Here is a 25,169-nt window from a genome sequence, read left to right as displayed (position 1 = left end):
TAACGTTGTAAAGAATAGTTCTCTAACCTGCGATATTTGCAGAACTAAGATTTTAGGAGAATCGCAAGCTGTGAGAGGAACAAAGGGAACTTGGGACAGGCAAGGGGGAGTACTTGTGTACAGTTACACAGCATGTTACACAGCATGTTACACAGCATGTTACATCAGCATGTTACACACATGTTACACACATGTATGCGTCTCTGTGTATGTAGCATGGTAACTGCCTGTTTCTGCTCCCCCGACTAATTAAACACGCTATGAGACGCCGGCGGCCCCCCGCAGAGATTCTGCCGGGGGAGCCAAAATGACATTTCCAAATCCAAAGCATTTCCGCCGGCTGCCCGTGCGCCGGTAATTAGCATCGCTCTAAACGGCAGCGCCAACCGGCAGAGGTCCCGGTCACCTCAAAGGGGACCCGCCGGGGGTCTCCACAGCCAGACTAAAAAGCAAAAGCGCTAATTACAGCATGTGAGAGGAGACCCCCGGACCCAGCGCTCCCCTCCCCCCCCCCCCCCCCCGAGAGTTTTGGGCTCATTAGGCGGCAGTGAAGGGCGCGTGTGCCCGGGCAGATAATAAGATCTGCAGAGCGGTACTGCCGGCACGAGCAGCCATACACCAGCAAACAAGAGGTTAACAGAGATGTCACAACCAGTGATTGGACAAGCCTACTGCTAGACTTAGGCTGGCACTGCCGCTGCCTGTGTGTGAGGGAGGCTGGCACTGCCTGTGTGTGAGAGGGAGGCTGCCGCTGCCTGTGTGTGAGAGGGAGGCTGCCGCTGCCTGTGTGTGAGAGGGAGGCTGGCACTGCCTGTGTGAGAGGGAGGCTGGCACTGCCTGTGTGAGAGGGAGGCTGGCACTGCCTGTGTGTGAGGGAGGCTGGCACTGCCTGTGTGTGAGAGGGAGGCTGGCACTGCCTGTGTGTGAGGGAGGCTGGCACTGCCTGTGTGTGAGAGGAAGGCTGGCACTGCCTGTGTGTGAGGGAGGCTGGCACTGCCTGTGTGTGAGAGGGAGGCTGGCACTGCCTGTGTGTGAGAGGAAGGCTGGCACTGCCTGTGTGTGAGGGAGGCTGGCACTGCCTGTGTGTGAGAGGGAGGCTGGCACTGCCTGTGTGTGAGAGGGAGGCTGGCACTGCCTGTGTGTGAGAGGGAGGCTGGCACTGCCTGTGTGTGAGAGGGAGGCTGGCACTGCCTGTGTGTGAGAGGAAGGCTGGCACTGCCTGTGTGTGAGAGGGAGGCTGGCACTGCCGCTGCCTGTGTGTGAGGGAGGCTGGCACTGCCTGTGTGTGAGGGAGGCTGGCACTGCCTGTGTGTGAGAGGGAGGCTGGCACTGCCGCTGCCTGTGTGTGAGAGGGAGGCTGGCACTGTCGGTGTGTGAGAGGGAGGCTGGCACTGCCTGTGTGTGAGAGGGAGGCTGGCACTGTCGGTGTGTGAGAGGGAGGCTGGCACTGCCTGTGTGTGAGAGGGAGGCTGGCACTGTCGGTGTGTGTGAGGAGGAGGCTGGCACTGCCTGTGTGTGAGGAGGAGGCTGGCACTGACTGTGTGTGAGAGGGAGGCTTGCACTGTCGCTGTGTGTGAGAGGGAGGCTGGCACTGTCGGTGTGTGAGAGGGAGGCTGGCACTGCCTGTGTGTGAGAGGGAGGCTGGCACTGTCGGTGTGTGAGAGGGAGGCTGGCACTGTCGGTGTGTGAGAGGGAGGCTGGCACTGCCGCTGTCTGTGTGTGAGAGGGACGCTGGCACTGCCGCTGTCTGTATGTGAGAGGGAGGCTGGCACTGCCTGTGTGTGTTAGGGGGGAGGCTGGCACTGCCTGTGTGTGAGGGGGGAGACTGACACTGCCTGTGTGTGAGGGGGAGGCTGGCACTGCCTGTGTGTGAGGGGGGAGGCTGGCATTGCCTGTGTGTGAGGGGGGATGCTGGCACTGCCGCTGTCTGTGTGTGAGGGAGGCTGGCACTGCCGCTGTCTGTGTGTGAGAGGGAGGCTGGCACTGCCGCTGTCTGTGTGTGAGAGGGAGGCTGGCACTGCCGCTGTGTATGAGGGATGCTGGCATTGCCTGTGTGTGTTAGGGGGGAGGCTGGCACTGCCTGTGTGTGAGGGGGGAGGCTGACACTGCCTGTGTGTAAGGGGGGAGGCTGGCACTGCCTATGTGTGAGGGGGGAAGCTGACACTGCCTGTGTGTGAGGGGGGAGGCTGACACTGCCTGTGTGTGAGGGGGGAGGCTGACACTGCCTGTGTGTGAGGGGGGAGGCTGGCATTGCCTGTGTGTGAGGGGGGAGGCTGACACTGCTGCTTCCCGCAATGTACCTGCACTGTGTATAATTAGAAAGCCTTTGTTCTGGATCTCCGCACGACCCTTTTACTCGCTCACAGACTGCGTTAGTAAAATAACTGCATTAAATAACATATCGGAGGGGCTCAAAGCTGGAGGGGGGACGTGAGCTGCTCAGAGCTGGAAGGGAGGGGGGGACGTGAGCTGCTCAGAGCTGGAAAGGGGATGTGAGCTGTTCAAAGCTGGAAGGGAGGGGGGGACGTGAGCTGCTCAGAGCTGGAAGGGAGGGGGAGGTGAGCTGCTCAGAACTGGAAGGGAGGGGGGGACGCAAGCTACTCAGAGCTAGATGTGAGGGGGGTACGTGAGCTGGACGTGAGGTGGGGAAGTGAGCTGTTCAGAGCTAAACGGGAGAGGGGGACGTGAGCTGCTCAGAGCTGGACATGAGGTGGGGCACGTGAGCTGCTCAGAGCTGGAAGGGTGGGGGGGACGAGAGCTGCTCAGAGCTGGAATGGAGGGGGGACGTGAGCTGCTCAGAGCTGGAATGGAGGGGGGACGTGAGCTGCTCAGAGCTGGAAGGGCGGGGGACGTGAGCTGCTCAGAGCTGGAAGGGAGAGAGGATAAGAGCTGCTCAGAGCGGCAAGGGAGGGGGGGACGTGAGCTGCTCAGAGCTGGAAGGGAGGGGGGGAGGAGAGCTGCTCAGAGCTGGAATGGAGGGGGACATGAGCTGCTCAGAGCTGGGAGGGAGGGGGGATGAGAGCTACTCAGAGCTGCAAGGGAGGGGGGGACGTGAGCTGCTCAGAGCTGGAAGGGAGGGGGGATGTGAGCTGCTCAAAGCTGGAAGGGAGGGGGGATGAGAGCTGCTCAGAGCTGGAATGGTAGGGGGATGTGAGCTGCTCAGAGCTGGAAGGGAGGGGGGACGTGAGCTGCTCAGAGCTGGAAGGGAGGGGGGATGAGAGTTGCTCAGAGCTGGAATGGTAGGGGTACGTGAGCTGCTCAGAGCTGGAATGGAGGGGGGACAAGAGCTGCTCAAAGCTGGAAGGGAGGGGGGACGTGAGCTGCTCAGAGCTGGAAGGGAGGGGGGATGAGAGCTGCAAGGGAGGGGGGATGTGAGCTGCTCAGAGCTGGAATGGAGGGGGGATGTGAGCTGCTCAGAGCTGGAAGGGAGGGGGGATGAGAGCTGCTCAGAGCTGGAAGGGAGGGGGGACATGAGCCGCTCAGAGCTGGAAGGGAGGGGGGACGTGAGCTGCTCAGAGCTGGAAGGGAGGGGGGACATGAGCTGCTCAGAGCTGGAAGGGAGGGGGGACGTGAGCTGCTCAGAGCTGGAAGGGAGGGGGGACGTGAGCTGCTCAGAGCTGGAGCTCCTCACGTCACACACTACAGACAACTTCACACCACGCTACAAATGCCGTCACCCGCAGCACACGCCGTCACCCGCAGCACACGCCGTCACCCGCAGCACACGCCGTCACCTGCAGCACACGCCGTCACCCGCAGGACACGCCATCAGACTAAATTAACACCAATTCTGCACTCTACAGAGAGACAGTCTGGGAGACTCTCCCAGAGACCTCGTAAATGGAGACATAGCCCTAGAGACATCTCTCTGTGTCACCCTGCGGGGGAGCGACAGACTCATAGCTCCCTTCTGTGTGTGTCACTGTGTTACCCTGCGGGGGGAGGGACAGTCTCATTGCTCCCTTCTGTCTGTGTCACTGTGTCACCCTGCGGGGGGAAGGACAGACTCATAGCTCCCTTCTGTCTGTGTCACTGTGTCACCCTGCGGGGGGAGGGACAGACTCATAGATCCCTTTTGCCAGTGTCACTGTGTCACCCTGCGGGGGGAGGGACAGTCTCATTGCTCCCTTCTGTCTGTGTCACTGTGTCACCCTGCGGGGGGAAGGACAGACTCATAGCTCCCTTCTGTCTGTGTCACTGAGTCACCCTGCGGGGGGAGGGACAGACTCATAGCTCCCTTCTGTCTGTGTCACTGAGTCACCCTGCGGGGTGAGGGACAGTCTCATTGCTCCCTTCTGTCTGTGTCACTGTGTCACCCTGCGGGGGGAGGGACAGACTCATAGCTCCCTTCTGTCTGTGTCACTGTGTCACCCTGCGGGGGGAGGGACAGACTCATAGCTCCCTTCTGTCTGTGTCACTGTGTCACCCTGCGAGGGGAGGGACAGACTCATAGATCCCTTCTGCCTGTGTCATTGTGTCACCCTGCGGGGGGGAACGGACAGACTCATAGCTCCCTTCTGTCTGTGTCACTGTGTCACCCTGCGGGGGGGGGGGGAGGGTCAGACTCATAGCTCCCTTCTGTCTGTGTCACTGTGTCACCCTGCGGGGGGAGGGACAGACTCATAGATCCCTTTTGCCAGTGTCACTGTGTCACCCTGCGGGGGGAGGGACAGACTCATAGCTCCCTTCTGTCTGTGTCACTGTCACCCTGCGGGGGGAGGGACAGTCTCATTGCTCCCTTCTGTCTGTGTCACTGTGTCACCCTGCGGGGGGAGGGACAGACTCATAGCTCCCTTCTGTCTGTGTCACTGTGTCACCCTGCGGGGGGAGGGACAGACTCATAGCTCCCTTCTGTCTGTGTCACTGTGTCACCCTGCGAGGGGAGGGACAGACTCATAGATCCCTTCTGCTTGTGTCATTGTGTCACCCTGCGGGGGGGGGGGGGAGGGACAGACTCAAAGCTCCCTTCTGTCTGTGTCACTGTGTCACCCTGCGGGGGGAGGGACAGACTCATAGCTCCCTTCTGTCTGTGTCACTGTCACCCTGCGGGGGGAGGGGCAGAAGTGAGAAAGGCGGTTATTACGAGCGTATCCGTAGGGCGGTATAGATCCTCGAGACTCCGGGGTCGGCACCAGCACGCCAGGCAAGATTTGATTGTTGAACATGTCACAGGGAGTGACGCTTTGCTCGCGGTGTAATTACGTTTAAGCACTTGCCCTGCTAAATGCCTTTGTGGCTGCCATTTTTAAATGCAATTTTGCTTTGAGTGCACAGTAATAATTCTTTTGGCTGCGTGAGCTGGAAAGGGGGAACGGCAAGGAGAGAAAGCATGAAACAGGACTGGGAGAGGAGAGAACTCGGAAACCCCGCACTGCGGGGCGTACCTTCTCTAACGCCGCGCGCACACACGGAAATTAGCCAGCTGCACAATGTAGCAAATTACAGCTTCACACACGGGGATGAGGAGGCTGAGAACGGCACAATCTTCTATTAATTGCTTCATAAGTGACCCCAGACAGCTGGAGATCGCAGGCGTCTCGCGCACGCACAGCGCCGCCTGTGAGACGGAGACGCGGGGTCACTGCGACCCCGCCATCTGTATAACAGGGGAGCGGGTATATAGGGTAACGGGAAGAGTTATAGGGAGTGAGTATATGGGGTAATAGGAGTAGTGATAGGGAAAGGTTGTATGGGGCAATAGGAGGACTTATAGGGAGGGGTTATATGGGGTAATAGGAGGAGTTATAGGGAGCGGTTATATGGGGTAATAGGAGGAGTTATAGGGAGCGGTTATATGGGGTAATAGGAGGAGTTATAGGGAGCGGTTATATGGGGCGATAGGAGGAGTTATAGTGAGAGGTTATATGGGGTAATAGGAGGAGTTATAGGGAGCGGTTATATGGGGTAATAGGAGTTATAGGGAGCGGTTATATGGGGCGATAGGAGGAGTTATAGTGAGAGGTTATATGGGGCGATAGGAGGAGTTATAGTGAGAGGTTATATGGGGCGATAGGAGGAGTTATATGGGGCAATAGGAGTTATAGAGAACGCTTATATGGTGCAATAGGAGGAGTGATAGGGAGAGGGTATATGGGGTAATAGGAGATATAGAGCGGTTATATGGGGTAATAGGAGGAGTCGTGGGGATGTGTACGGGGTGTGTACCCCGTGTGTACGGGAGGGGGTGTTTATCTGGTGTGTATGAGGAGGGGGGTGGGGAGAGAATGTATCCCTCGTGTATGGGAAGGGGGTGTTTATTCGGTGTGTATGGGAAGGAGGGTGTGTATACCTTGTGTATAGGGCACAGGGAGTCACAGCGAGCCTGAGCCTTATCCCCGAATGCTCTGTCTGTCGGAGATAACATTATCTCATCGCACAGACCTGGGAAAAGTGCATCTGAGGGGTCATAAACCCATCAGCGCCTGGGGAGAGATCAGTGGGTGCCCCTCCCCCTGCGGAGAGCGCCTCTGCAACAAAGATTCTGTCATTATTACAGTGTCTCATGTGTAAGGCACTCACATGTTCCGTGGCGTAGTACAAACGCAGCGTGTGACATCACCGCTTTATCTAACAATGATACAAAAGCTTGCAGTCCCAGGAGGCATCCCACCTATGCTACAGTCTGCCATGCGCTATCATTAGATTGCAAGCTCTTCAGGGCAAGACATCGCAATGCTGTTGTTTAAAGGGTTACAGATCCCGCCCGCCTCCCCTCTTCTGTTTGAGGGTCCGGCGTTTGAACCCGTTATCAGAGACGCGTCACAAAGTCGCTGCACGATATATTCACGTCATGGGGCTATCTCCCGGCGGCGAACACATTGAGCAGAGAGGAATAATGCCGGCCTAACGAGGGGAGGAGCCGAGTGCTAACGAGGGGAGGAGCCGAGAGCTGATGAGGGGAGGAGCTGAGGGTGCTGACGAGGGGAGGAGCTGAGTGCTGACGAGGGGAGGAGCTGAGTGCTGACGAAGGGAGGAGCCGAGAGCTGATGAGGGGAGGAGCCGAGTGCTGACGAGGGGAGGAGCCGAGAGCTGACGAGGGGAGGAGCCGAGTGCTGACGAGGGGAGGAGCTGAGGGTGCTGACGAGGGGAGGAGCTGAGGGTGCTGACGACGGGAGGAGCTGAGTGCTAACGAGGGGAGGAGATGAGTGCTAGCGAGGGGAGGAGCTGAGGGTGCTAACGAGGGGAGGAGCCGAGTGCTAACGAGGGGAGGAGCTGACGAGGGGAGGAGCTGACGAGGGGAGGAGCTGAGGGTGCTAACGAGGGGAGGAACCGAGAGCTGACGAGGGGAGGAGCCGAGTGCTGATGAGGGGAGGAGCCGAGTGCTGACGAGGGGAGGAGCCGAGTGCTAGCGAGGAGAGGAGCAGAGGGTGCTAACGACTGGAGGAGCTGAGGGTGATATCGAGGGGAGGAGCTGAGTGCTAACGAAGGGGAGGAGCTGAGTGCTAACACGTGTGTGCCAAGAAAGTGTGTGCACGTGTGTGCCATGGATGCTGCATGTGCTCCCTGTGCATACATGAGCCTGCCTAGAAAGCATCCCACTGCAGAGGAAGCGTGTGCGTGTTCACATGTGCGTGTGTGAGACAAGAAAGCATTTGCACGAGCGTGTGTGTGTGCAGCAGCGTGTGCTTCATCACACCGGATAAAGAGACGTGTACATGTACACGCGTGATGTTGGGCTCCCTAAATTGCTGTCTCCCGGGACACTGCTTATAAAGATTTCCTGTTCCCGTGTGCTTCCGTGTAATATACGGACCGTCATACGTCATTAACCGCTCAATAACCAGCTCTCTACTTAATTGCTCATTTGTTATAGTATATTCCCAGTTACACAGCTACCCCTCAATAAGGCTGCTAACCCCGTCACTGCCAGAGCCCCAAACGCCACAGCAGAACGCTGCAGGTATCGAGTGGTATGGAGTACCACCGCCTTTAATTATTCACAAGCCTAAAGTTTGGATCTGGTGCTGAGCAGATGGATTTCCTTTCTCAATGACAGCACAAACCTTTCATTAATAATTAGACATGTCCCCCGGTGTATGGGCAGCTGCCTCTCCCGCACACGGTACCACTGCTTTTTAATGCCCTTCCTCTCTGTCACCCGCTGCCGGCTCCCTGCCTCTGCCCCTCCTCCTCTTATTAATACAGGATCCGGCCTGTCTCCTAACTTATTGCTTCCTTCATCTTTCTGAGAGGGGCCAGCGGTGATACTTATCCCCATTCTGTCCCCGCGCCTCGGAACGAGACGTGAAATCAATACCGCGCTTACAGAAAAGGAAATCACTTCCCCCGGGAGAATGCAGCGATCCGTGTGACTCCCGCAGTGACACCAAAGCACGCAAAAACAATGCTAAACACGGCCTGATAATGCGGAGATTTTCTGACATGGCGCACACCGCGCTGTACGTGCAGGGCTCGAGCGGACTAGAAACGCGTCGGAACGCCATCCTGACCCTTATTTTGGCAGCTCTGCAGGGGGAGGGCGAGCCTCGTTTGTACCAAATTGGCGCCCGACTCTTTTGTGGTACATCTCACGTGTCATCGTCTATTGTCTCTGTGTCTCGCATACCGGATGGAAGGCGTCAGCGCCGATTGGTGGACTTGCTCGCAACCCCTGACATCACCCGGCGAGGGGTCTGTCCAGTTGTAGTCCTGCCCCGGCCCCCTCCTCCGTCGCTTCCCTCTTTGTCTTGCGGCTCGGGGTGGGTCACTCATCTGCTTCTTGGCTGCCAACGCCACTTGAAGGGGCCCAGCTTGCCCCCTGGCGATGTCCACAGCTCCGGGGTGGGGGAAGTCGCTCACGGACTCAGCGGCAGAGCGAGCTCCCCATGACCCCGAGAGTCGGAGGGAAAAGGATCGTCTGATTGGCCCCCCTTTTATTTGTGGGTTATGCGCTGTAATAAAAACCGCGCTGTCCCGGGAAAGCGCCGGTAAATACCGCTACCGTCTAAAGAACTGTGCAATTTAGAAACGCCGATTGAATTTGGGTTTGTGAAAGGGTGGGGGGCAGGGGGGGGGCAGTTACAAGGCCGGACATTACTTCACGGGGTAACGGGAATTACCAGTCGCTGTTTTAGTCAAATAAACCCTCATTTCTAATACTAAGCTTGTGAATTTTTCCTTCTGCCTGAATTCACATAATTACGGCTTCGTTAACAATTAACTCCCCATGATCTCTTCTCCCACACAGTGTTAAAACTCCAACATGTAGGTGAGAAGCTGGAGAGGAGGGGAGCGTGTGGGGGAGAAGCTGGAGAGGAGGGGAGCATGTGAGGGAGAAGTTGGTGAGGAGGGGTGCATTTGAGGGAGAAGCTGGTGAGGAGAGGTGCATGTGGGGGAGAAGCTAGTGAGGAGGGGAGTGTGTGGGGGAGAAGCTGGGGAAGAGGTTAGCATGTGGGGGAGAAGCTCGGGAAGAGGTTAGCGTGTGGGGGAGAAGCTGGGGAAGAGGTGAGCGTGCGAGGGACAGACTGGGGAAGAGGTGAGCGTGTGGGGGAGAAGCTGGGGAAGAGGTGAGCATGTGGGGGAGAAGCTGGTGAGGAGGTGAGCGTGGGGGGGAGAAGCTGGTGAGGAGGTGAGCGTGTGGGGGAGAAGCTGGAGAGATGGGGATCATGTGGGGGCGAAGCTGGTGAGGAGGGAGCGTGTGGGGAAGAAGCTGGTGAGGAGGGGAGCATGTGGGGGAGAAGCTGGAGAGGAGGGGAGGTTGTGGGGGAGAAGCTGGTGAGGAGGGGAGCGTGTGGGGGAGAAGCTGGAGGGGAGGGTGTGGGGGAGAAGCTGGAGAGAAGGGTAACGTGTGGGGGAGAAGCTGGAGAGGAGGGGAGGGTGTGGGGGAGAAGCTGGAGGGGAGGGTGTGGGGGAGAAGCTGGAGAGAATGGGAACATGTGGGGGAGAAGCTGGTGAGGAGGGGAGCTTGTGGGTAAGAAGCTGGAGAGGAGGGGAGCGTGTGTGGGAGAAGCTGGTGAGGAGGGGAGGTTGTGGGGGAGAAGCTGGTGAGGAGGGGAGCGTGTGGGGGAGAAGCTGGTGAGGTAAGGGTAAGAAGCTGGAGAGGAGGGGAGGGTGTTGGGGAGAAGCTGGTGAGGAGGGGAGGGTGTGGGGGAGAAGCTGGAGGGGAGGGTGTGGAAGAGAAGCTTGTGAGGAGGGGAGGGTGTGGGGGAGAAGCTGGAGGGGAGGGTATGGGGGAGAAGCTTGTGAGGAGGGGAGGGTGTGGGGGAGAAGCTGGTGAGGTGAGCGTGAGGGTAAGAAGCTGGAGATGAGGGGAGGGTGTTGGGGAGAAGCTGGTGAGGAGGGGAGGGTGTGGAGGAGAAGCTGTTGGGGAGGGTGTGGGGGAGAAGCTGGTGAGGAGGGGAGGGTGTGGGGGAGAAGCTGGAGGGGAGGGTGTGGGGGAGAAGCTTGTGAGGAGGGGAGGGTGTGGGGGAGAAGCTGGTGAGGAGGGGAGCGTGTGGATCCTGAAATATTCTGTTTATTGTGGTTTCTTTATTGTGCTACGAGAATGCGAACATGGAAACAATTCCATTTATTCCGTGTGTAAGGGTTGCGGGGATTGTGACGGTGGGGGGTAGCCAGCTTTCATAATAAAGGTGAAGCCCGGCTGGCTGTCCCTAAAAACCGTGTAAAGAGCTGAGAGTGTCAGCTCTTGGGTCTAGTAATGTACATGGTTATGTTTCCCTGTAACTCTGTTCCCATTATACTGGCCCCTGCAGGGTTATAAGCGAGGGATGCCATGTGTGGGAAGGGTCCCTTGTAGGAAAAAGCTGTAGGACCGGGACTTTGGGAGCGGGAGGTTAAGGGTGGGATGTTGGGGGGCAAATAGAGTTAAAGTCTGTGTAAAGTGTTGCTGACCGGAGATACCAGTAGTACTGATATTTTACCCGCAAATAGTGTATGATTTGCGGGTACGCGTCTGTACATAAGACGGGGTGTGTTATGGAACCCTAATGAAACTCTATGGGAAATCTGTGCCCTGCCAGCACGTTCTGCAAATGGTTTTTAAAACACTGTGCAGGAGCCTGTTTAAGGGTCCAAGTTCTCGGATCCATGTTTTAGTGTCCAAGTTCTCGGATCCATGTTTTAGGGTCCAAGTTCTCGGATCCATGATTTAGGGTCCAAGTTCTCGGATCCATGTTTTAAGGTCCAAGTTCTCGGATCCATGTTTTAGGGTCCAAGTTCTCGGATCCATGATTTAGTGTCCAAGTTCTCGGATCCATGATTTAGTGTCCAAGTTCTCGGATCCATGTTTTAGGGTCCAAGTTCTCGGATCCATGATTTAGGGTCCAAGTTCTCGGATCCATGTTTTAAGGTCCAAGTTCTCGGATCCATGTTTTAGGGTCCAAGTTCTCGGATCCATGATTTAGTGTCCAAGTTCTCGGATCCATGATTTAGTGTCCAAGTTCTCGGATCCATGTTTTAAGGTCCAAGTTCTCGGGACCATGTTCTCAATGTAAAAGTGTGCCATGTAATTAGCCAGGGGGTCTGCATGGCAATGGCGGATCAAAGGGACAGATGGGCAAGGTGTCAGAACAGTTGAAAACGGGGGAGGACGGAGTACCAAGTCCGGAGAACATGGGCACCTCGCTGGGGCACCGCATGGACTGCCAGACCTGGTGGCGCCTGCCTAGCGGGCGGCAATGCGTTGGCTGGGGAAAGACGCTGCTCGTAGGCGCATTTTCTATTGGCCAATTCCTATCTCCTGCTTTGCCGTCATCCTGAGCCTATGCACGCCCCCTTCATTGATTGGGTAAAGCCAGGCAAGCCTCCGGCTTATGATTGGCTGAGGGGAAAAGTCCCACGGTCTGAATGGCCACCAGTCTGACTTCCATGCTAGAGATGTCTCGGCGGAGTGTATGTAAGGAGAGTGCCTGAGCAGAGAACCAGACCATCTAGTGGCTTGAGTCGGTGAGGCGCTGGTGGGCTTTTCAAAGTTGCTCTGTTGCGAATAGCAGAGCAACCGGCTTCATTTTTGGAGCTAGGAAAGCCTGTCTAGCTGAGGCAAAGTCAGACGCGAGGACCAAGTTCTCAGAATAGAACGTAGCGGTCGCGGTTTGGTATTCTACCCAAAAAGAGTACCAGGAAGCTCGGGTTGAGGTCCCGGTCAGGGTAAGCCTTCTGAAAGCAGGCACCACGCACCTATTTGGGTCTAGTTTTTTCCCCCAGACCCCCAGTAAGTGTGTATTTCTTCTGTATTTTTGTGTGTATGCGGGTTTCACCCGAATAAACCTAATTTTATTCAATTACCTTGTTTTGCCTATTGAATGATCCCAGAAGGTTAAAAAAAAAAGTGTTAAAAGTGCTGGTCTCCAGTGACAGGGACAATGGTTTACGAGTGACACAGAGGCCCAGCGCCTCCATGAAAGGGTTAAAAACCCCAGATCAATATCCAGTAGCAGAATTGGCACTCCTGAAAGATGCAGGTGTCACGGGAGACCAGGACTAACACCCCAGGGATCAAATCGCCAGACAAATACAGAGTTTATAACATTCATTTATTAGAAAAAGAAATATCCACAACTATTTACAGCAAAACAACACACACACTTACAACTGGGAAACTGGGGTACCATATAAACCTGGGTTCAGGGACCTTCCTAAAGAGATTTACCCTGTTCTTCCTTCTTGCAGAGTCCACTGCGACAGGACTCCAGGCTTAGCACTAGTACTGAACGGACACTGCAGCTTCTCCCAGCTTCTAGCTGCTGCAACAAAAATACTCTGAGCTCACAGCTAACAAAGAGCTGATCTTATCTCATCTAGCTAGGTGTTTGCAATATGACCCAGCCCTTGATTGGTGGGGAAGAGGGGCAGGGCAACAACAAAGACAGTTACTTGGGAAGATCACAGCCCACTTTACAACATTCCCAACTGAAAACAAAATTAACCCCTTGTCTCTGAAGTGCTGGAACCAGGCTACAGAACACATGTACACACATTCTCTGCCGTTAACGAACCCTTCCTTTTCCTCCCTCTCTTGCTTTTCCCTCCTTTTAGGCTCACACTGTCCAGATCTCTCCTCTCCCTGTCCACGTGGGGGTCATCTATCACCTACCTCTACTCATCCCCCTTCTGCCTTTCTCTCTCACTTTGAATTCTGGCTCTCTTTCTTTCTCTCCTCAGACTCCCGTTCTTCTCCTTGGGGACTTCAATTGCCACATTAATTACCCCTCTCTCTCTTGGGCTTCCCGCTTTCTTTCTAACCTCTTCTTTTGGCCTTCAACAGTGGACTGCAGCCAGCACCCACAAGGATGGCCACTACCTAGACATGGTTTTCTCTCTGATTCCTCCATTTCCCCCTTTCCTCTCTCTGACCATCACCTCATCTCATTCTCTCTCTCTTGCTCTCGCTTCTCCCCTTCTCCATCTCCATCTACCCCTCGTTTCTGCAGAGACCTGCGCTCTATTAACCTACTGTACCAGCTTTTGATTCCAGTTTATGCTCCTCCCTCTCCTCTATCAGTTCTGCTCCAGACCCTGACTACCTGGTCAGGAACTAAAATCTCTGCCTTGTCCTCCTCTCTTGATCTACATGCCCCGCTTTCTCTCTGCCGTCCTCGCCCTTCTAACCCCAGACCCTGGCTAAATTCACACACGCGCATGCTGTGTTCCTGGACTCATTCCTCTGAACACCTCTGGAGGAAATCTCACACTCTCACAGACTTCCTTCACTACAAATTTATGCTATCCTGTCTCAACTCTGCCCTCTCTACGGCTGAACAAACCTACTTTTCTTCACTAATCAACACGCACAAGTCTAACCCACGCCAACTCTTCTCTGTCTTTGACTCTCTACTCAGACCACCCTCAGCTGCCTCCTCTTCTTCCACCATCTCACCTCAGGACTTTGATGACTATTTTAAGGAAAAGGTGGAATCCATACGTCAGGACATCCCCTCTGTTTCCTCCTCACATCCTACACCGCTTCCTAACTCTCTTCCTGCCTTCTTTGACTTTTTCTGCTGTCTCAGAGGAGGATCTGTCACTGTTGATCTCCTCTTCTCCCTCTACCACTTGCCCTCTTGACCCCATTTTGACGGTGAGGGGGTAACCAGGCTCACTAATAAAGGTTAAGCCCACTTGGTTACCCCTTAGCTGTTTGTTAAGGTCCAAGAGCGTCACTGTGACTGTGTGCAAATTATGCGACATTAAAGATATTGTGTTTTTGCCTTTCTCGGGGTGCTGGGATCAGGAGATTTCTAGGCTGTAAGTTTCAGGGTGGGTTTGCCGGAGATAGTCTTTACAGAATGTGTGTATGTATCGGGGTTCCAAAGTTACAGGATACCCCAAAGATGTATCCAGGAATCAAGTAAGATTCTCCGATATATCAAAGCACATTGCTCCGGGCAAACACCCTGGAAACGTTCTTGCGACTCACCGCCAGGATGTCCTGCTGCAGCACAAAGTGGAAAGGTAAATGGGGCATGAAGGGGTTAATGCATCCCTGCAACAGACAAAATGTCCCTAGTATAAGGGGGGTTGCCAGGTACCCTGAACCAAGTATAGGGGTTCAGGGGAGTGCTCCAGCCAGGTATAAGGCTGAGGAGTTTTTTTATTAGAATAAAGAAACGTCTTTATTTTTTTAGTGTATTTATTGAGGGTCAGAGATATGGCTAGTGGGGAAAACAGTTACAGTTTTCACTCTATCTCTCACACCAAAGAGACTTAGCACATTTTAATAAAGAAGAGTAGAAAAGTATAGTTTATTAAAGCTGGTATGTTTTAAAATGTTATATTCTGTTTCACTGTAACATAAGCTGGGTCTTTGTCCTGCAAGACTCAGAGGGGGGCTTATGGCTACTAGGGTGTGGAGACATCAAGTCTGATTCTGAGTCCGTAGATCAAAGTCACACATACCAACAGAGGTGTGAAAGCCATCTAAACAGGATGGCTGAGTTAAGTGTCCCTGTCCTGGGAAGATTGCAAACCATCCTGGCAAGCAGTCCCCTCCCTAGACATAGAGGCACCTCAGCCCTGCAGGGGCTTTGCATGACAAGTGAGTAAGATGGCGATTTTCACGCATGCCCCTGTGCCATGCTGAAGCTAGAGGTGCCCGGCTCCACAGGACGTCAAAGTTCCCATGTTCCGGGTTGGCGGCAATACTGCGGGACTGACTTCGTGAAAGTTATAAGAATGTCAGTTGCCAGCCCAGAGATGAGATCAGAACACTGATCCGACCTGTGATTCTAAGGTTCAAAGCGTGTAACCTTCACAGAGGGGTCGGACCGATCAAAAGAAGCCTTGTGGAGACAGCAAGGAAACAGCTACAGGACTTTAAGCAGAAAAGTCCCGCTTTCAGTACCATTTCCAGCGGACAGCGGCTGAAGTCTGGAGCCAGATATTTTCTAAGTCAGACTTTCAGCACCATTTGGAGTGGAAAGTGCGGGAGCTGCTGGAGGCTCGTGCCGATATGAGCTCCAGGACTTTGGGGGCTAAGTCCTGGTCAACCTGTTTCAATCAGAAAAGTTAGTTTTTCAACCCCAAACCCCCAGTAAGTGTATTTTCTTCTGCCTATTGTAATCCAATGTGCGTTTGCCTGTTTCTACGGAATAAATCACAATGTATTTTACTTATTGGCTTTGCTCAGTGATATGATCCCCGTATAAATGTGTAAGTACCTGGTCTCCCGTGACACCCATTCCCTCCCATCTCCTAAAACCTCTTGCTCCTACTATAATCCCTACGCTCACACACATTTTTAACTCCTCCCTCTACTCTGGTACCTTTCCCTCCTCCTTCAAACATGCAGCAGTTTTACCATTACTCAAAAACAGCAAGCTTGACCCTACCTGTCTTTCTAACTATCGACCTGTCTCCCGCCTGCCTTTTGCCTCTAAACTCCTTGAACGTCTTGTATTCTCTCGCTTGCTCCATTTTCTCAACACCTATTCTCTCCGAGACGCTCTACAATCTGGCTTCCGCACTGCTCACTCGACTGAAACAGCCCTCACTAAAATAACTAATGACCTCCATGCTGCCAAAGACAGAGGTCATTACACTCTGCTCATATTACTCAACCTCTCTGCAGCATTTGACACCGTGGACCACCCTCTTCTCCTTCACATTCTCCATACTCTTGGTATTCGGAACAAAGCTCTATCCTGGATCTCATCCTACCTCTCCCATCGTACTTTCAGTGTCTCTTCTGCTAACACCTCCTCCTCCTCTATCGATCTCTCTGTGGGGGTACCCCAAGGCTCTGGCCTGGGACCTCGTCTCTTTTCTCTGTACACACATTCTCTAGGAGACCTAATCACATCTCTTGGGTTTAAATATCACCTCTATGCTGACGAGACTCAAATTTACTTTTCAACCCCTGACCTTACACCTGCTGTACAGACCAACGTTTCTGAATGTCTCTCTGCTTTATCATCCTGGATGACCCTCCGCCGACTTAAAACTTAACATGGCAAAAACAGAGCACCTTATACTTCCTCCCAAACCTGGCCCTACTACCTCATTGCACATTACTGTTGGAACTACGATCATTCACCCAGTAGCCCAAGCACGCTGCTTAGGGGTCACACTTGACTCCTCTCTCACATTCTCCTCTCAAGTTCAAAACGTATCTAAAACCTGTCGCTTTTTCCTCCGCAATATTACAAAGATACGCCCTTTCCTCTGTTGCATGACTGCTAAAACTCTGACTCAGGCCCTCATTCTCTCCCGTCTCGATTACAGTAACCTCCTGCTGTCCGGCCTTCCTGTCTCCCCTACAATCTATCCTAAATGCTGCTGCCAGAATCACTCTACTATTTCCTAAATCTGTCTCGGCGTCTCCCCTGCTGAAATCCCTCTCCTGGCTTCCGATCAAATCCCGTATCACACATTCAATTCTCCTCCTCACTTTTAAAGCTTTACACTCTTCTGCCCCTCCTTACATCTCAGTCCAAATTTTTTTCTATGCACCATCCCGACTCTTGCGTTCTGCTCAAGGATGTCTTCTCTCTACCCCCTTTGTATATAAAAGCCCTCTCCTGATTTAAACCTTTTTCACTGACTGCCCCACACATCTGGAATGCCCTTCCCCTCAATACCCGAGTAGCACCCTCTCTATCCACCTTTAAGACCCACCTTAATACACACTTGCTTAAAGAAGCATATGAGTAGCACCGTGGCTAATACTATACACATGATACATAAAGCTTAGCCCCCTGCAGACGCACTTACCAGAATGCCCTACTACTGTCTCTGTATGTTTTTTCTACCTACCAATTAGATTGTAAGCTCTTCGGAGCAGTGACTTATCTTCCTAAATGTTACTTTTATGTCTGAAGCACTTATTCCCAAGATCTATTATTTGTATTATTTGTTATTTATATGATTGTCATGTGTATTACTACTGTGAAGCGCTATGTACATTTATGGCACTAGATAAATACACAGAAAATATGGGTGGGCACAAATAGTGAATATAAATATGTATATATATATATATATAGCAACTGTAAATATTCCTGTATATTCATTTGCATGTCTTAGACAGGTCTGCAACCCTGTCTTTCACCATTATTATTATATATATATATATATATATATATATATATATATATATATATATAATCAAAAAATAAATAGACGATACCGTTCTGTGGCTAACGAAATGCTTTTGTTTGTGCGAGCTTTCGAGATACACTGATCTCTTCTTCCGGCGATGTTACATGAAAATATGGAAGATATCATTGTAACATCGCCGGAAGAAGAGATAAGTGTATCTCGAAAGCTCGCACAAATAAAAGAATTTCGTTAGCCACAGAACGGTATTGTCTATTTATTTTTTGATTATTGAAGCTCGGCTAACACAGTACTGATACCTCTACATGTGTGTGTGTGTGTGTGTATATATATATATATATATATATATATATATATATATATACACACACACACACACATACATATTACACTGTTATATTGTATAACTCATTACACTGAGACCATGTGAGTTTCCATCTGCAAGATTACCCCTCCATACATCTCTCAAATTTAAAAACTTTATTTGCCCTGTTGTATTTTTAGTTGTTTTTTATGACACATTGATTCCTGTTCTCCCCTACCTCCTGGAAAAAACTATATAAATAAAGACATACATACATATAACATAATACAAAATGTATTACTGACAGGTAGCGGCAATGGCAGTCTTGACCTTCATTAAAAGCAGTCACATTTACCCCTACTATCACAGTGGGTAACATGGATGTCATGATAATAACATGAGATATTAGATATTTTAATCCATCTGGTGCTTCAGGGGTTAATGGTGCAACAATTTGGGATAAAAAATACCATATATTGGGTTTATAACAGTCAAGACATTTTCTGGGTATGTGCTGGTCTTCAAAGAGGACTTAATTGTGAGGGGCCTATCATGGATAGCCCATGAAAAGTGACACATGTGAGGTTTAGAAGTTATAAACGCTAACCAGAGACTAGCCTGTCAGCCTCAAAGAAGCCTCAATGTTTGTGAATAATGACTGGAACATTCCAGAGAGAGGTGACACACAGGTTATGCTTTCGTTGGTGGGCTTTATTAAAAATGAGAATATCATGTGATGTCATCTACTGTACCTACTAAGAGTTATAGATCTGTAATCATGGCACAGAGTGGCAGGGAACGAGTATACACACTGCCTGGGTAAGAGGTGCCGAGGACAGATATCCATTTGTCACTCAAATTTAGGATTATGATGGTCATACTTAGTCTCGTTGCGTCCGTCATAAACCCCTGAATCTACTAATGTAGCTCACGTGTAAATATTCGAGAGGGGAAGTTATGAGTGCGTGTATATACTGAGGGAAAGATTAAACGTCGTTTTTGTAGAAGTTTTTTTTTACTCTGTCATAAAACTGTCAATCTCACGCCGGATTTATGACAGGGGTAGGCTTATGTTGTTTCAATGGGGGAAAATGGTACTTAAGTCTGAGAAAAGAATGATGAAAATCAGATTTCAACAGAGGTATGTTTTGGACCGAACACGTGATTTCTCAATCGTTCGCCAGTGACCTCTGTTGGAGAAAATCCTGACATACTGCATGGTACCGTAGGTTATAGGGATTTCAGTTTTTGTTTTATCCTGTTATTTTAAGAAACTGTAATTTACTGTAATTGTATGTTCTTGTAATCCTTTTTCTGAAATCTAAGCACTATATTTTTATATATATTAAAACATTGAATAAGTGATGCTTTGGGGCTCTGAATGAACTTTTGCACGCTCTGGAGAGAGTATTTACATTTTTGCACGCATAGTTTTTCCTATAATAAACAGGGACCTGAAACCCTGGCAGATATTAATTTACATCCTTTATTTGCATAATTTCTCAGGTGGCGGAAGTGTATAGATAGGATTGTAATTGAGTAAGGGGTTAATATTAACTCATTGGAGGTACCTTTGCGCAGGAGAAAGGTGCGTTGGCTAGAGTGTGTATTAATCCTGATTGCGTATCTAGGTAACGTGCTCACTTGTGTGCTGTTCATGACAGGTGCTATATGGGGACGGATTGAAGGGAGATATTGTTCAAATGAGGGACCTTTGCGAAGGTGAAAAGTGAACTGTGTATTAACCCCTGTCCAGTATGCAGGTGACATGCTCACAGGTGTGCCGTACGTGACAATGGCGTATAACCCTTCTCTGCCAGCAACGATTTGCATGCTCTGTAATGTGTTGCAGCACTGAGGAGTGAAGGCACTGCAGGGCTTGGGAAACTCCGCAATTCAACTCTCGCAGGTCCTGTACAAAGTATCCGTGGAGGGAACAGAATGCTGCCACATGTGGGAGCAACGCTGCCACATGTGGGAGCTGCCACCCTGTTCCTCTCCCCCCACGTGGCAACTGCCTCTTGCGCTCTATCTCTTCCCCCCACCCCAGCTCTCTCACTCACACGCACTGTCTGCATTTCCTGAGCAGCCGCCCTATAAATCTGCCAGGGCTGAGGGATGATGGTCAGTAACTCAGACAGCAGAAAGCCGGATGCCTGAATTGTTACCTCTCTCCCAGCATCAATCCTCCGTCAAGTACAGAGCCAGGCGATCAAATAAAACATATACCCTGTATCACTGAGATATATACACACAGCACGTACAGCGTCTGATACTGTGTATCACTGAGATATACACACAGCACGTACACAGTCTGATACTGTGTATCACTGAGATATACACACACAGCATGTACACCGTCTGATACTGTGTATCACTGAGATATACACACACATCACGTACACAGTCTGATACTGTGTATCACTGAGATATATACACACAGCACGTACAGCGTCTGATACTGTGTATCACTGAGATATACACACACAGCACGTACACAGTCTGATACTGTGTATCACTGAGATATACTGTACACACACAGCACGTACACCGTCTGATACTGTGTATCACTGAGATATACACACACAGCACGTACACAGTCTGATACTGTGTATCACTGATATATACACACAGCACGTACAGCGTCTGATACTGTGTATCACTGAGATATACACACACAGCACGTACAGCGTCTGATACTGTGTATCACTGAGATATACACACACAGCACGTACAGCGTCTGATACTGTGTATCACTGAGATATACTGTGAGGTCCGGGGGAACACCTCTCCCTAAGGGGGTTCCTCCCGCGACCTCACTTCCTGCGCTCCGGCTCTCCCCCTTCGCCGCCGTGGGCGGGATCTTCCTTCCCCTCCGCTCCCCGCGGCGGCTACTGAACTCGCGCATGCGCGCGCACGGCCGAGGACTTCTACGTCCTCCCTCAGGGGGAGTTCCCGCCCCCAGCTGAGGCCGCGCGCGCCTCTCCCGCGTGGCGCACACGCCTGATGCGCGTGCACCGCTCACAAGCTGCATTTCCAGCGCAGCTGTGGTAAGTTTCCTCCCCTCCAATCTCCATCTTCCCTGGGGCCGCTCCCTCGTTACTCCCCCTCTCCCTATTGGTCCTTCCTCCTACTTATACCTTGCTCAGCCATTCATTCTTTGGCTGAGCATAGCTTTGTATGACCTGTGTTAACCACGGCCGTGCCTGCCTCAGTTCCTGTCTCTTTTTGTCTCCTTAGTGATCCCTTGCGTACCGAACCGGCCTGGCTGTGGATCCGCTCTGGTCTTCTACCCCTGGTCTGTATCCTGACCTCCTGGACACCCCTGGTCTGTATCCTGACCTCCTGGACACCCCTGGTCTGTATCCTGACCTTCTGGACACCCCGACCCCTTTACCTCGGTTTGCGGATTCCGACCTACCTCCCGGCTCTGAACCCCAGGCTCTCGGTACCAGCTATCTTCTGGAACCTCCCTTCTCGTCTGGCGAGTATCTTACTTTATCTTATACTCCCAGACGGTTCCAGACGCCTATTTTCCACTTTCCAGGCGTGTCCCCGTAGCTGTGGGTGCAGTTTGTTACCCATCTCACCTCAGTTTCAGGGTCCCTCCTTTTCCGTGGTGAGCACAGCGTAACATATACACACACAGCACGTACACCGTCTGATACTGTGTATCACTGAGATGTACACACACAGGACATACACCGTCTGATCCTGTGTAACACTGAGATGTACACACACAGGACATACACCGTCTGATACTGTGTATCACTGAGATGTACACACACAGGACATACACCGTCTGATCCTGTGTAACACTGAGATGTACACACACAGGACATACACCGTCTGATACTGTGTAACACTGAGATATACAAACATGGGACACACACCGTCTGATACTGTGTATCACTGAGATATACACACACAGCATGTACAGCGTCTGATACTGTGTATCACTGAGATATACACACAACACGTACACAGTCTGATACTGTGTATTGCCTCTCTCTCTATCTCCTTCCCCCCTCTCTCACCCCCCCCTCTCTCACCACCCCCCCTGTCCCCCAGTCACAGGTAGCGTGTGTAAATAGTGGGAATATGAGTAATTTCCCGCGGCTTCGCACTGCTCCTTTGTCCCGGGATTCTGGCCTCGCACGGATTAGCGTCTGGCAGATTAAAAAGGGGGCTGGGGGTTATTAAAATTCAGAGCCAATCCTCTCGAGAAGCTAAGAAGCCGAAAAAATAAACTAATAATAGAAAAGTGAGTAAAACCTGCAGCTGGAGAGGGGCGCAGAGAGAGGGGGGGCACAGAGAGAGGGGCGCGCGCAGAGAGAGGGGGGCGTGCAGAAATGGAGAGGGGAGCAGAGAGAAGGGGGCGCAGAGAGGGGGGGTGCGCAGAGAGAGGGGGAGGTACACAGAGAGAGAGGGGCAGAAACACGACAGCGGTGCAGAGATGAGATAAGGGCGCAGTGAGAGGGGGCGCAGAGACGTACATGGGTGCAGAGAGAGGGGGCACAGATACGGAAGAGGGGAGCAAGTGGGGCACAGAGGGGACCGGATGGGAGGGGGCAGTGGGGACAGGATGGGTGGGGGTAGTAGGGACAGGATGGGTGGGGGCAGCAGGGACAAGATGGGAGGGGTCAGCAGGGACAAGATGGGAGGGGTCAGCAGGGACAAGATGGGAGGGGGCAGCGGAGACAGGATGGGTGGGGGCAGTGGGGACAGGATGGGTAGAGGTAGCGGGGACAGGATGGGTGGAGCTAGTGGGAACAGGATGTGTGGAGGTAGTGGGGACAGGATGGGTGGAGGTAGTGGGAACAGGATGGGTGGAGGTAGTGGGGACAGGATGGGTGGAGGTCGTGGGGACAGGATGGGTGGAGGTCGTGGGGACAGGATGGGTGGAGGTAGTGGGGACAGGATGGGTGGAGGTCGTGGGGACAGGATGGGTGGAGGTCGTGGGGACAGGATGGGTGGAGGTCGTGGGGACAGGATGGGTGGAGGTAGTGGGGACAGGATGGGTAGAGGTAGTGGGGACAGGATGGGTGGAGGTCGTGGGGACAGGATGGGTGGAGGTAGTGGGGACAGGATGGTGGGGACAGTGGGGACAGGATGGGTGGGGACAGTGGGGACAGGATGGGTGGAGGTAGTGGGGACAGGATGGGTGGAGGTCGTGGGGACAGGATGGGTGGAGGTAGTGGGGACAGGATGGTGGGGACAGTGGGGACAGGATGGTGGGGACAGTGGGGACAGGATGGGTGGGGACAGTGGGGACAGGATGGGTGGAGGTAGTGGGGACAGAATGGGAGAGGTCGTGGGGACAGGATGGGTGGAGGTAGGTGGGACAGGATTGGTGGGGACAGTGGGGACAGGGTAGGTGGAGGTAGCGGGGACAGGAGCAGTGTGAAGGCCCCACACACAGAGGGACGGCTTCTAAGTGGAATTCTGACTTCAGCTTTAGTGGCCGTAGACACTTAGCTACATCTGAATACAAAATAAATCTATTTACAGGAGACGAGACACCCCCCCCCCCCTCCCTGTGCCACGGGCCCTGAGCAGACCACGCAGCGCAAAGATAAATATTTTAAGTAGCGACACGCCGGCAACACACGGTTATGCCAGACAAGGCATAATTAGAAAATAAATTACATTTTTTTCTAGCTGCCATTGGATGAATTAGATTAGTGAGAAAACTCTGAGATCCTGTGAGATTCTCCATCAGAGCGAACCTGCACATACACACAGGTTTGTGCTCAGCCAGCACACAGACTGACTGACTGACTGACTGACTGACTGACTGAGTGTGTGTGTGTGTGTGTGTGTGTGTGTGTGTGTGTGTGTGTGTGTGTGTGTGTGTGTGTGTGTGTGTGTGTATTCACATGTCTTAGACAGGTCTGCAATCCTGCCTTTCAACCATCATCATCTAGCATACAGTGCTCCCACTGCAGCAAGGGATTGTGGGAAATGACATGCAAATGAGCACACAATGTGTCACTTTTAGCCTGGAATATCCATTCACATGGAGCCCATTTAAGCAAATGCATCGCTGTTCACACAGCTTTTAAGCACAGCATGGGACTAGCAAAGCAAGTCAAACCACTCACAGACATGTTTCAACCTTGATGGGTATCATCAGTGTGAGGTTGGTTTTCACTTGCTTTGCAATATTTCTAGGCTGGGTAGGTTTACCATATACATTTTAAGTTATGGTGGGTGAAAAAGGCAACAAAAAACCTCCACCGTTAGCATATATTTGCTTTATTTTGTACACCAACCTCTTGTGCGGAACCGTATCAAAAGCCTTTGCAATATGTAAGTAAACCACATCAACTGCATTACCCTGGTCGAAATTCCTACTTACCTCCTCAAAGAAACTAATAAGGTAAGTTTGGCATGATCTATTCTTCATAAATCCTTGCCGACTATTACTAATAATTGGGTTTTCCATTAGGTATTCCTGAATATTATCCCGTACTAAATATTGAAGTAGCTTCCCCACTATTAAAGTCAGGCTTACTGGTCTGTAATTCCCTGGTTGTGATCTAGCTCACTTTTTAAATATACGCACCACGTCTGCTTTACGCCAATATTGTGGTACTAAATGGCAGGGGAGTGCACACTTTTTTCCCTGCGCCCCCCCCCCCCCCCTGTTGGCTGTTCCCCTCTCTCTACGCCCCTCCTCCTCGTACCTTTGCTTTGGCAGCGGCATCATGGTGTCGCGTTGCCATGGCAACGCATGTAAGAAGGCACCGGAGTCAATGTAAGTGAGGGTTACAGAGGCCTTCGCCCGCTCCCCCCAGCACTTAATTTAAGTGCCTTACTGGAAGCGCGCGGGCTTCTGTAAACCCCGTGCCCCCCGCCGACAGTCTAGCGCCCCCCAGGCCCTCCAGTTTGCGCACCGCTGCTATATGGTACTATATTATATATATATATACCATACGATACCGGTTGAAGCACGACATCAAGGGACAGCACACAGGTAAGTTGATAACAAGTTCTTTGTATTGAAAAAGAGACATAAAAACCGACGTTTCGGTTTCCCCGAGCACCACCTTGAGAAAGGTCCCACTGGGGGACCAAAACGTCGTTTTTTGTGTCTCTTTTTCAATACAAAGAACTTGTGATCAACTTACCACGGTCTATTATTGTGTTATGGGATAAGCACCAAACTTTGTTTACGAGAGGGGAGAGAGAGGAGAGAGAGAGAGAGAGGAGAGAGAGAGAGGAGAGAGAGAGAGGAGAGACGAGAGAGGAGAGAGAGAGAGAGGAGAGAGAGAGAGGAGAGAGGAGAGAGGAGAGAGGAGAGAGGAGAGAGGAGAGAGGAGAGAGGAGAGAGGAGAGAGGAGAGAGGAGAGAGAGGAGAGAGAGAGAG

At 52.0% G+C, this 25,169-nt stretch overlaps 1 protein-coding gene across 1 annotated transcript in view; it reads right to left on the bottom strand.

Moving 5' to 3' along the window:
* Positions 1-24,525, bottom strand: part of CACNA2D2 (calcium voltage-gated channel auxiliary subunit alpha2delta 2) — a 211,669-nt gene extending 187,144 nt beyond the window's left edge. Inside the window, exons 1-3 of the mRNA XM_075573647.1 lie at positions 24,487-24,525; positions 15,344-15,426; positions 2,627-2,866 (exon numbers count right to left, since the gene is read on the bottom strand). Of these exons, the coding sequence (XP_075429762.1) occupies positions 2,627-2,866; positions 15,344-15,426; positions 24,487-24,525 (362 nt within the window). The remainder of the gene's footprint in view (positions 1-2,626; positions 2,867-15,343; positions 15,427-24,486) is intronic.
* Positions 24,526-25,169: the final 644 nt, after the last annotated feature.

The sequence above is a fragment of the Ascaphus truei genome, chromosome 17 (assembly GCF_040206685.1).
Source record: "Ascaphus truei isolate aAscTru1 chromosome 17, aAscTru1.hap1, whole genome shotgun sequence".
Classification (NCBI taxonomy): Eukaryota; Metazoa; Chordata; class Amphibia; order Anura; family Ascaphidae; genus Ascaphus; species Ascaphus truei.
Note: the sequence above shows the minus strand (reverse complement) of the source record. Positions and strands in the feature narration are given on the sequence as shown.